The following is a 12,915-nucleotide window of genomic DNA, read 5'->3' as shown; positions in this document are numbered from 1 at the left end:
GCAGCCCCGGTGCAGCCGGCCAAGGCGCTGGTACATACAGAGACACTGGTGCGGGGCTGGCGGCAGCTCCGGTCTGTCATTGCCAGGAGCAGACAGCAGCTCCCAGCCCCTCTCGGCTCGCAGCAAGCCCAGGTTAGGTTGAAACCCTAACCGGCTATTCCACTTCTGCTTTGGCAAGGCCGATATCTTCTCCCAAGGCTTTGCTCGCTGCTCAGCATCCCCTTATTAGCTATTCCCTCTGCTTTTCGGAGCGCCACGCAGACAGCCCAAGGCTCATTAGCCTCAAGAGGGAAATTAAGAAGGGGAAAAAAAGCTATGAGCTTTGTGTTAAGTTGCAACAAGTTCAGTGCACAGTGTTGGGGAAGAATGGAGGAGACGGACTATGCTAAGCCCTTCCTTGAGGAATGGCAATGCTCCGGCTGTTTGGCTCTTGGGCACCTCACTTTGCTCAGTCCAGTCACAGTGAAGCAACGGCAGATGCTTGGGGATGTTTAGAGACCCCCACCAAGCCCACTGCCCCACTGCTTGGGGAGCTTTCCACACCTCATCCTACCTGTGGGAGACGGAACAGCTCTGACACTCAGGGGACTGGCTCCAATCCGTCACAATTCACTAAAGATGGCACCAGAGGTGGGTATGGGGGGGTTGGAGCATCAGGCATCACCCCAACATGCAGACACAGGGCAGAGCAAAGCCACGGCATCCCTCTGCAATTCACATTTAGGAACCACATTCTCAGCCCCACGTATAAAGCAGCAGAGGACCACGTACAACCACTGCTGGGACACACCTGCTGATGTTTACTCCAGCACCTCCTGCTTTCATTCCAAGCCCAATACACCTTTAAAGAAAACAAACCGAGAGCATGCCAGAGCTGCAGGCCGTGCCAGTTTTTAAACAAATATTAAATAGCTCACTGAAGCAGCAAAGCACTGTGTTAATACAACGCCGGGGTTCCATCCTCCCCCTAGTGACAGGAAGATCTCTGCACCAAGCCTCATCGTCGCTAGCCTGACATCCCCGCTCCACATCAAGAATACAACTGCAGTTTAACCCCGGTGTGATGCCAGTGCATTCTGCTTTTCCATGTTTTATCTGTCACCAAATCAACAGTTTTCTACAGATTTCCTATGCCTCCACATGCTGCTCTCCTCTGCTCTGTAGACTTTCAAGTTTTAAGCTTACATTCAATACTCAAGACAGGCTGCAAGCTGAAGGCTTTACTATAAATGCTGTCTAGCTGCTTTATTGAGGTTAATAACTGTAATGGATTTTGGCTTCTGTGGAGGCATTTTCTGCCCTCACAGTCACTCACACACATGCTGAGGGCCTGATCTTGGAGCCCTCCCGCAGGCAGGGCTTTGGGCTGCACTGAACACCAGCAGGTTTGGGGATCTGGTCCAGCCTTGGCCACCAGCACGTTGATGAAGACTCGTGTCCTCATCAGAAACAACTTCCCACGTGAAAAGTGTATGTGCTTTAAAGAGAATCAGTGCTTTCACTCCAGCCACGCTCAGTGCTGCCAGACTGCGGTTGTGGCAGCACAGGATTTGGCCTTGCATTCACTTTCAGCAAGGGATATATAAAACGTATACATCCCCCTATAACATTATACATCAGCATATAAAATGAAAGCCCGTGCACAAGTCTCACTTTCTTCTGGAGGAGCTGCTGCTGCGCTGCCAGGACCGCGCACCGGAGCACAGAGGCTGTGCCAACTCAAAGGAGAGCTTACAACTGGTTGTATTTATTACAAACCAGCCACGTCAGTGGATTTGTAAGGTCCCCAGCAGCACCAGCTGAGAGCACTGGCCAGATTACAGCTCTGGTCTTAGGATTTTTAGCAGCACAATACTTACAAGGAGGTAAGGAAAAGGGAGGATCACTCCCCTCCATCAAAGGTTAGTAGCACTGAGCTACTCAGGTGATGCTGTCCAAAGCCAGGTTAAGAGCAATGCACAGCCCTGCCTCCAAGATGGGCTGCAAATTGAATCTTGAGTCAGATCCTCTACTGCCATAAAGGGCCATGACTCCCTGGAAGCCAGCGCTAAGTCACAGCATCCCTCAGCAGAGAGGTTCTTTCTCCATCCCTTTTCTGTAGGGAGAGGCGAAAACAGAACTGGTTTTGGAGCAGGCTGGTTCCAGGGTGTTTCTGAGGTGGTTAATGCAGATGTAAAGCATTTATAAGAACATGGCATTATTTTTCTCTAAATGAAGTTCTCTCTTTCCCCGGGCACTGCCACATTCATGTATTTTAACAGAAGAAACAAAGAATTGAATTATTCATTTACTAGAAATCAGCACGAGGTCTTCTGTCACCAGCACGTCTATATCTGTTTTCCTCCAGCATTCTCACCAGCATCACCTAAACCCCCAACCACCCAAACTTCTGGTCCTTCCTGCACATCCCTCCTCACCCTTCAATGGCCCTCACCCCCTCCCAGTACAAGGGCACCACACCATCACCGAGTCAATTTTCATTCTCCATCTTCAGAGCTATTACAAAGAGGAAAACCACCATGGGGAACGCTTGAAGCCAACGTGGCACCAGGTTATCTCCTTCCTGACGCTTTTATGAATGAAGTAAGGTCTACTGCACATCATGTCCAAGCAGTCCCCACCACCCCCAGGCAGAGAGATGCTCAAGACAGAGGGGCTGCACTCCTGACCTTGGCTTCCTCTTCCTACCTGACCCTCATGCGATGCCCTTCCCGATGCACGTTGCAACCACCTCCAGTCCAGAAGCAACTCCCTATGGGTAAAGCTACAGCGCCAGTAAACCCCTGCCCTGAATTAACCCCATTTTCCTGCTGAGCCTGCTCATAATCAATATGTTTCATCACGTGAGCCCTTGTTTCCATTAAGAAAGTTGAGATAAGGTCCATTTACGCAGTTGCCTTCCGGCTGCCGCTGGTGACAGCCACGGGGCTGAGCTCCTTTAAAAAGCACATGGTGTTTCTCACGAGGTAATTAGGAAACACACAGTGAGCTGCTGAAAGACCTGAAATTGCAGCGGCGTGGGCAAGCCCCGGTACAGTCAGCAGCAGCAAGTCAGGACCCAGCACAGCACTTAGTCATTTCACAAAGCAAGGAGGAAGCTGCTCCTCCAGCCCCTCCTCACACACCACATGGTGACAACAGGTAGCAGGCGATAGCCCCTGACCTCCTAATTACACCACTGAAATAACGTGCCCTGCTATTTGTTGTTCTTTGAGCCCATATGTTAACCTTCCTGCATGGCCCTTGCCCATTCATTATCCCCTGAACCCATTGATCACCCATGGTCACACCACCAGAAGACATGAACACTGAATGGTTGCTAAATCAGACTTCTTCCTACTTGGGATGGATTAATAGCATTGAATCCAGCAAGCAAAGCAGTTTAGCAAGTAAGGCCTGATGTTAAGAGAAGTCAATGATCAGGCCTGGTTGGAAATACAGCTCGAAAGCACGATGGTTTGGGATGAGAGTTTTTATAGCCACCGCATCCGGGGCTTGCTGAATGCCTTTAGAAACAAAGGCTTCACTGGCAGCGCCTCGAAGTATCCAAAGCTCGGGGTGTGTTACAGACATCTGCCACGGGCCACTTGAAAACAAAAAAACCCCATACTAAATCCCATAGCCAGAGTCAAGCCGTGGGTTTTCATTCCCATCGTTTTCATGCCAAGAAGGAGCACACGACGTTCCCCATGCGCGCTGTGCGGCGCTGCGCTAACGCGATTAGCCGGGCAGATCCACCATCCACATAAGTCACCCCCAATGCATGGTCAACTTGGAATAGTTCAGCAGCTCAACAGGTGAGGCCATGAAACTCGATCACGGCAGACAATGTCGTTCCCCCCCTTCCCAGCGTCGTGCTGGGAAGGACTTGTCACGTGCGTCATATCGGGCAACATGCTTGAAACGGAGCAGAGCGCGCTGAAACCCCAGCAACACGAATAATCTTTGCCATCTGTTTGAACAACTCAACCCTCCTCAGATCTAAAGGAATGAGCCCATGCAAACACAAGGGCCTTGCTGACTGATTATAGCAGCCCAGCCCTTCTTTTTTGGGGCCATTTTCTTCTGAACTGTGCGGAGCGGCTAAAGGCAACGTCATGGGGAGCTGCTGCAATGGACAAGGGGGCACGGAACCCTGCGTGCGTGTTGAGGGGACCATTAAAAGTCCCCATTCCAGTGCAACACATCCAACGTCAATATACATAAAAACCAAATTAAAAATCAACAAGAAAACCAAATCTCCATGGGAAAGCTGTTTGGCAAAGCCATCCCAGGGAACACAACTGTCCTTTAGGATATGCTCATTCCAACCCAATGCAGCTCATGAGAACACACGCGAGGAACTGCTCTTTGCTCAGACGCAGTCATTTGCACCCAAAGTCCAGTTGGGAGAATCAAGACTGCTCCCAAACTTCCCGAGGCCAATGAACCTTGCGACACATTGGGTTTTGCAAGCACTTGGCTGTGCCTGCACAGTTAAGCGGCAGTTATTAAGCGCTCACTGCCACTGTGAAGCTGAGACTAGAGAGAACGGCCAAACTTCAGGGCAAAATCCTGCCTTGCTCCAGATTTCCCTCTGTTCTGCAAGGCTTTCACCCCAAAACTTTTAACCATCATTTCCTCATCCTTCCCCTGCACTCAGTGTGGCCCATTGTAAGCATGAGCACTGTGCTGCATGCACCCCCACGCTCCTTGGGGCAAAAAAAGAGGGTTTTGGGGCAAAATCAAATATAAAAATAAAAAATGAGGCAGTTTCTCGTGATTCAGGAATTGCTGCAAAGCAGCACGCTACACATTCAGCTCCCCCAGTGCTTATTTAGGGGAGTGGCTAAGAAATGCATGTTTGAAGCTGTTTACTGCACACCACCAGACCATGGGGCCTGATCCTGCTGAGCCAACCCACCAAGCCTCAGCATGGAGAATGTATTAAGGCAGCCTGGCAAGAGCGGGAAGAGGAACCCCCAGAGTTTTAAGAATAAAAACATTAATTTAAGGGGAAAAAGAAGGGGGGAAAAAAAGGACAGAGAGGTCCCACAGTGTGCTGCGGGAGGCGGAGGGGCTCAGGCTAACACCGCTATCGAGTTTTCAGCCAGTGCAGCCATAGCACGGGGTTTGCTAGCAGAGGGCTACAGCCTTGAAATATAAATCAGTGATGTTGAGCGGGGCTGGGAATGCTCAGCCCATGGCAGGAGGGACGGGGCGCTACAGCTCACTGGGCCTAAAATGGTTAAAAAAAAAGTAAATCAATCAAAAAACCCCACCCCAAAACACATAACACTAATGATCTTTTTTTCCTTACCTTACATTAGTTATAGGACAACAGGTTTTCAAGTCCCTAGTATATTTACAAATGCATCACTGTTGCATGAAACAAGAAAGGAACATAAAAATAGTAATTCAACAAATCATTTCCTAGGCTTGCAAGAAACACTTCCCCCCCCACTCATATAGTAAGCCCTTACTTTACTCATGTAGTAAGGAAACAACTTCCCATTTGTCCGGGCAGCCAGACACTCGCACATAGGCTACAGTAGAGCTGAACTCCTACTGCTGGGAAGGGGAAACTTCTTCACTATCCAAAAGTCCCAGGCACTACTTAAAATGAGTTTGCAATAGTGGCTGGATCCCGTTTCTCCTCTGTCATGGTACATATTTTCACTCGAAGCAGTTAACATGCTGTATTCATTACCAGGGGGGAAAAACCCCGCAACGTGTGGACAGAAGTTACTTCCATTCGATTTCTACTTATCTCACTATTGAAAAATTAATTTAATGTTTCCCTCTGCTTTTTAGGAATAGTGGTCAGTGCTACTTGATGCTGTTTTGCCTTCTACACAGAAGAAGTAAAAGCAAACAGATTTCATTCCAATTGACAGAAAATAGAGCAAGAAAAAAGTCAGCATTCCTGCCTTCAAAAGTTATTTTCTATAGATGAAAACTTTATGTTAACTACTACTCTGTGTCTAAAAACAATCAATTGCAAACACCCCAAAATATAAGCTTTCATCAAGCTAAATAAGCAAATTTGTGATGCCTTCTGCCTCCCAAAAATCTGGAAAACATATTTGGAACACTATTATATGGCAGGAGCAACTTCAACAACAAACTAAAAACTCCAAACAGAAATGACCTGATTTAGCCAGAATCTGGTCTAATAAAACATACTTTTAATGAGACGTGGCTTAAAAATTGCATCTTCATCTTTCCAAAGCCAGGCGATCGGATTTAAACTTCCAGGACTGGGTGCTGAGGACACAAGGAAATGCCCCCATCTCAAAGTTCAGTCCGTTTGTGTAAAAGCATCTCAAAAGCAGAGACGAGCCTTGCCCAGCTTGCCCCACCACGGCTGGCACGGAGACTCTTTTATAGCACTTTTAATCTGGTTTTATTGGGCCATTAACAAGGAAATACAAACGCATCTCCTTATTGACATGAAGATAATAAATAAAAGCCTCATTAGAGCTTGGAGAAAGCAGCACGCTCTCGAGAGCGCTGAGAAGCCAAGATTCACTGCAATCAGTGGGAGTTTGGAGCTTTATAGTATCTGATTTCTAGCGCTGAGATTTATAGGAACAAACTTCTGCATCTAATTCAAACTGAAGATAGAAATAACACACAATTACCAACAACTTGTCTGTCGATTTGAGCAAATACATCCTCTCCTCCCATATATTCTGCACTATTAAGTTTTCCCAGTCGAGCTGGGTCCCAGTCCCACAGACATACACAGGCTCGGATCCTCGGGGTGGTTTCGAGACTTTCAGCATCCCTCACACTCGCTGCTTTGGAGCAATCCCATTCAGATTCGTTGTATTTCAGTTAAAAAGCCCCTTTTGCAAAGATACTGTTTAATAAAGTAGCAGGATGTTTCCAGGGATGGGGCCCACGTTCCTTAAAAATTAAGGTGAAACTTTCCAAAGTTCCACGGAACTTTGATGCCAACTTCTCCAAATGTAAAAATAACATGGATCCTTTAAACACTGACTTTCGCCCGCTGCATCTGGGATAACAGATTAATGTAATCATAAGCATTATTCTCTCCTTCTCCCCTTCCACCTCTTACTTGTAAAAGATTAATCAACCATTTTATGGTCTAATTTAGGTGCCTAATTAAAAACAGAGTTCAACACGTACAAGACCATTTTGCTAATAAATCCTGACAGGTCTCCGGCTCTGTTATATGCAAGTTTTCCTTCCAAAACGGGACATTAAAATGTTTTTTTTTTAGCCCAACTGAATTTATAAAGATTTTGTGTTGGTGGCTATGGGATGCCCCACTCCAAAATTCTATATTTTCATAAAACAAAGTGCTTTCGGAATGACTTCCTACTCGCCACATCTTATCCTGCATTCGCTTCACTAACTGCCGAGGGATGGCAACGGTAACAACGAGGAGACTAAACCTAATCAGAATCGCGGAGTGGGAACTTCAGGGCTATACAGAGGTTGAAATTAAGAACTTTACAGCTCGTATCTAGCTTCTAATTTCCCATCTCTGCTCCTGCAAGCGCTCGGCACAAAGACACAGGCAACATATTCTTGATGAAGGAACTTTAATCATAAAGGGATAAGAAGCCACGTTAAGGCGGCCGGACCCTGCGCCGGGGTCCCACTAGAGCCGGGAGTCCCCCGCTTCTCCGAGCCACGCACAATCCCTGCTCCTCCAAAAGCGCTTCCACACTCACCCTTTCCGGGTACAACCCTGTGCGTTTGCGTTTTCCTCCCCCCGAGCCGAGGAGCCGCATCCCGCCCCGCAGCACCCGCTGCGGCACCGCACGCACCCGCTACCTCGGTCCGAGCCGCGCAGCGAGTGACCGGCTCCGAAGCTGATCACAGCGGCGGGGGAGAGTTAACGGGGAAGGACCGTATGAAGCGATCGAGGAAGTTTTCCCCGGACCCGGATCCGCACCCCCCACTCCGGCTGCGACCGACGGGGCTCGGCCCCCGGCGACCCCTGAGCTGGAGGAAGAACAGACGCTCCAGCAAAGGCACAACGAAATAAGCGTTAAAAAAAAATATATTACGTTAATATTTAACCTTTATTTAAAGATTAAATAAGGTTCGACCAGCGTCAAGCCCGCAACCCCTCAGCCGCCGCCGCCGCCGCAGCCGCTTGGACTAACAGGAGAGCCACGGTCAGAGGGGGTTTTGGGTCGGGGTTTTTACGAGGTCCGCATTTAGCGGGACATCCGCGTTTGGCCGCGGGCGCTGCGCGACCTGCCCCGGAGCCCGCGGGGGACACACATAGAGCGCGTCCCCGCCGCCCGCCCCAGCCCGTCCCGTACCTGTACCAGGCGAGTCCCCGCTCGTAGTTGCGGTCGAAGAAGTGGGGCTCGGCGCCGACGGCGCGGACGTCGGGGTGCACCCGCAGGAACTCCAGCAGCGCCCGCGTCCCCCCCTTCTTCACGCCGATGATGATGGCCTGCGGCAGCCGCTTGGTGCCGGAGCCGTTGAAGAAGCTGGAGATGGGGCCGGCGGCGTCGGACGCTGCCCGCTGCTCCTCCAGGCTGCTCTCCTCGCCCGGCTCCCCCGGCAGCAGCTGGGCAAGCGGCGGGGCAGCGCGGGGCGGCGCGGGGGAGCCGCGGGTGGCCAGCCCGGCGCAGGAGCCGGCGCAGGAGTAGAACATGTAAAGCCAGAGGAAGAGCATGATGAAGAGCAGCAGCAACCTCCGCCTCAGCGGCGGCAACGCCACGGGGACATCGAGGCAGCGGTTCAAGCGCTGCCCCATGTGCCCGCGGGCGCGCCGGGATGCATGGCTGGAGCTCGCCCGGCTCCGCTCGGCTCTGCCCGGCGCCGCATGGGCACCCCCGAGCTCCGCACGGCCCCGGGACCGTGTGTGCAGGGCGCTGCCCGCCCGCCTCAGCGCCGCTCTCCCGCCGCCCGGCAGCGCAGGCAAAGGCGGCGGCAGGGGCGGGCGGTGGGGCAGGCGATGGACGGCGCCCGCAGCCTATCGCGGCCGCGCTCTGCCGCATAATGAGCCGGGCGGCAGAGCCAATCAGAAGAGCGGAAGGCGAGCAGGGGCGGGGAGGAGAAGGGGAGGGGAGGCGCTGATTGGCTGAGCGGGCGCCGGGGGGCGCCCCGCACCTCGCACCGTCGGGGCAGCCGCTCCATCGGGCTGCCGGGTCCCGGCGCGGACCGTGCGGGCCCGCGGGGCGCGCTGGGGCAGGGCAGGGGGTCGGGGGTGCTGTGATCGCGATAGGGAACCTTCCGGTGGCAAGGGACGGCGGTTTGAGTCTGTTTCAGCTCAAAGCACGGCTGCGCTGTCGGGCGCTAACGGGGACCTCTCCCCTTAGACTTGCGTTCGCACAGGGAGCGCCCTCAGGCTGAGCCCACCCCGCAGGGCTTCCATTCGGGAATGTTAATCACACGTGGCTTTATCCCTAAACGAGACTGAATGATGAAACAGTACGTTTAATTGCTAGACGAGAGGGTTCAGAGGTCTGCCTGCTGTACAGCACGGAGGAGAACCGCAGGACAAAATTATGCACCTCTGGATTATCCCGGTCGCTCCACATATCCCTCAGAGCCCTCCCTGCATTAGCCCAACCTTCCCACCCTGCGGACACTTCACAGCTGCACACCCGGTGCGATGGCCGCATCCTTCCTTTGGAGGCTGCAGGACAGAGAGAGAAGTGTGGAAGCCCTTCTCCTGATCTGATCCCAGCCAGGATGGGATTTCCCACTCCCCACATTCCCCATGGCTGCAGGGAATTGCCAGCTGGGGGTCAGGCACTGTGGCATTACGGTGTTGGGGGTATCCCAATCATTTCCTCCTCCTCTTTCTCCCCAAATACTTGGATTTACTTATTCTTGTGATGTGCACTGGCTTTTCCAGGAGCACTGTATTTGCTGAAATCCTGACCTGTACAATCTGCCACAGTCCACATATTGGGAGCAACACCTAGAGACCAAACACAACACAACAGCCCATGAACACTGAATTGAGAGCATTTGGCCAAGGAGACTCTTCCCATGACACCACCAGCTCTGGGACCCTCCTTTCCATTTCCTTGTGTGTCAGAAGCAATAGCATGATGCTGACTTATATCAGCTTTACATCGGTTCATGAACAGTGGATTGTTCTGCTCACACTGGCTGTGGTGTGAGCATCTTGTAAAATAATCCCAAGCTATAAACTAGACTTTACAAACTAATTAAACCAGGCAGACTGGAAAGGGGAACTAAGACTCTGAGAGGTGGAGCTCTAAAAGCTGCTCAGTGGGTTAACAGAGAGTTAAGAACAGTGCTCGGGCCACCCAAACCCCCATCAGTACCAGTGCCGCCGGTCCCCATCCTCCTGGCACCAGGTATTTGCAAAGCAGATTTGGGGATGAAGCAAGATGTTTTGTGCTTCAGCTCCAGAGGCAAACAACCAACAATTCCAAAGCATTTCTCTGCTGTGAGATAAAATAGATGGCCCTGCTGGGCTCTCTGTGGTGTGAAGGGTGATACCAACCAAGCAGAGATGAAATGCAGGAGGAATTGCTTTTTAGTTTCCCTCTGTGTGCTGGTAGAGCTCTGCCAGCTGGCCCAGACTGGTAATTGTGAAGGGAATTAAAGAGGACGCTTCCAGGCAATGCATGAATCACAGTTGTGGGCAGCAATCATTCCACAGTGGACACAGGCTGGCTCTCCTGGACCCAGCTTTACTCACCCCTTTACTCGGTGTTCTGTACAACTCAAAACCTGCTGCTTCCGTGCATGGGTCGCTCCATTGCATGTTTCTACACCCACAAGGCAAGAGGAAAACCCTTCATATGGAATAATTCTCCTTGTTCCTTACATCCACCAGCGCTAGCCAGGATAACATCAACAAAATGTCACAGAAAGTTTGGCTTAAGCCCTTAATATATGTCAGCTGTAGGTTGTAAAAGTTGGATTGGCTTTTTAACAAAAATAGCCCCAAGACAGGTTTTACTGGAATTGAATCTTCAACAGTTGGATTTTTTCCCTAGGAATGGCAAATGGGTAAGTGATCAGAAACAGCATCCGAGCAACGGTGGGTCAGGAGGAGGGATGAACCCGCTTCGTCTGAGCTCTCCCTGGAGCAAGGGGTGCGGTTTGGATAAGCGGGTTGGGAACCAGTTATGGCTCCATCCTCCAGACTGACCCATGGGTCTCCTCCATACCTGCTGCCGCCTCTAGAGCAGGGCTCCAGCTTGCTTTTGCCTCTTGCAATTAGTTTAACATCCTACATGCAGCCGTTGTGGGAGGAACACGTGTGTTGTGCCCCACTGATGAGGGCAACAAAGCAACGGGGGCTACACAGTGAAGAACCTGGGGTTGGAAAGAAATGGGCACAAAGAGGAATTCAAGACTGGGTTTGCTCTGTGCTGTTGCTGCAGAGCTCTTGAATCATAATAGTAGCTGTCTTGCTGGCTGGTTAATCAATAAACTAATTGAGCTGCATCAGTACAGTCTCTGGATCCTGTTTCTTGATGATTGATTCATTACACAGATGGCACTGGGAAGCTCCACTTAGTGGAGCACCACTGAGATGGGCCTGGAGGTGCCCAGGTCTGTGGAACACTTGTTAAAGCAGGGCAGGAAGCAGAGAACCAGCACACCTTCAAGCCAAGGTGATCGAAGAACCCAGCAAGGACAGAGGAAGGGTCAGGTCTGCAGGCTCACCTCACCAGCATCCACCTTGGATGGCTCTTCCCAGGCCATGTCCCCTTCCAGCATCTTCTTGGAGTCTGACACAAGGCAGCATCTGCCAGTGCTGATCCTATCCTGCTGGCATGATGCTGAGTTTCACCTGGTTGCTTTATCTCTTCCCAACTAGAAAATCCGTGTTTCCTTCTGTTTTCCTCCCACTCAACAGGCCAGTTCTGAAATGCTCAACATCTTCTTCCTTTCTTCCAAAGACTTGTATGTCAGTGATGGGGCACACTCAGCTCTTCACAGAGCTGCAGGACCCAGTCCTGCTGGCAAGATAAATAGGAGCAGATACCCAAAAACAAGTCAGGGTACTCTTGGAGGTGACCAGCCAACACCACCTCTTTTTTGGGAACACACAGCATCTAGCATACTGAGATGCTGGGCTTTTGTGTGGGACTTCGGGATCCTATTGTGTCCTCTTCCATATGTATGTATCTATAGTGGGGTTTTTTGTCCTTATTGGTCTTTTGCAGTACTCTGAGACGTTCCTCAATCATGGGTCCCAGGGAGAGAGATCCTTCACCTCATTATTCCACTTCTTCTACCCTATGAAGTCCTCAGCGCTGTCCTCTCTCTTCCTATCTGACACACGTGTCCTTTGCAGTGCACCCTGAGCTGCTGGACTGGAGCAGAGGGGAGCTGAGCATTGCTGATGTAAAGATCTTGTGCACTTTGTCCTCCTCTCCTTGTGTACCACAGCAGCTCCATCACTGCACGCATCTGCTGGACTCATATTAATGTCATGATAGTGAGGTAAGAGCCAGGGGAAAGGGCCCAGGGCATTTGGGATTTTGTCCTGAGAAATGCAGGTGTTAGGATTAACCCGCAGAGACACAGCCTGCAGCGTTACATGGATTGGGATTGCTGGACCATCCCAGTGACAGCCAAATGGGTCAGGAGCCACCCTGGGGTGAAAGGCAGGAGGGTGACTGTGCGTAGCATCACTGGGATTGAAACCAGGTCAGCCACCAGCAAGGGAAGTGCCAGAGCTTTATGCAACCCATGAGCCTAAGTGCCACGTACTGCCCCTGAGCCCTCAGACACGGCTCTGTAACCCCACCAGCGCTCAGGGACATCCCAGGGACATCATTGCCTCTCACAGCATCTTGCTGCCGAGTCCCGGTCGTGCTCCCACCGGGGCAGCACCGCTGCACAGATGTAAGAGGAGATCTTGTTTCTCTCAACCTGAAACCATTTCCTTTCCCCCACTGCCCTCCCTCCCCTCACCCCCTAATTCATCCCTAGGGGTTTAAT

General features: G+C 51.3%; 1 protein-coding gene across 1 annotated transcript in view; it reads right to left on the bottom strand.

Annotated features, from left to right (window-relative positions):
* HS3ST3B1 (heparan sulfate-glucosamine 3-sulfotransferase 3B1) overlaps positions 1-8,901 on the bottom strand; it is a 28,463-nt gene extending 19,562 nt beyond the window's left edge. The window contains exon 1 of the mRNA XM_030505811.1: positions 8,286-8,901. Coding sequence (XP_030361671.1) covers positions 8,286-8,728 — 443 coding nt within the window. The 5' untranslated portion in view covers positions 8,729-8,901. The remainder of the gene's footprint in view (positions 1-8,285) is intronic.
* Positions 8,902-12,915: the final 4,014 nt, after the last annotated feature.

The sequence above is a fragment of the Strigops habroptila genome, chromosome 14 (genome assembly GCF_004027225.2).
Source record: "Strigops habroptila isolate Jane chromosome 14, bStrHab1.2.pri, whole genome shotgun sequence".
Classification (NCBI taxonomy): domain Eukaryota; kingdom Metazoa; phylum Chordata; class Aves; order Psittaciformes; family Psittacidae; genus Strigops; species Strigops habroptila.
The sequence above is the reverse complement of the archived record's forward strand: the minus strand, read 5'-3'. Positions and strand labels throughout refer to the sequence as shown.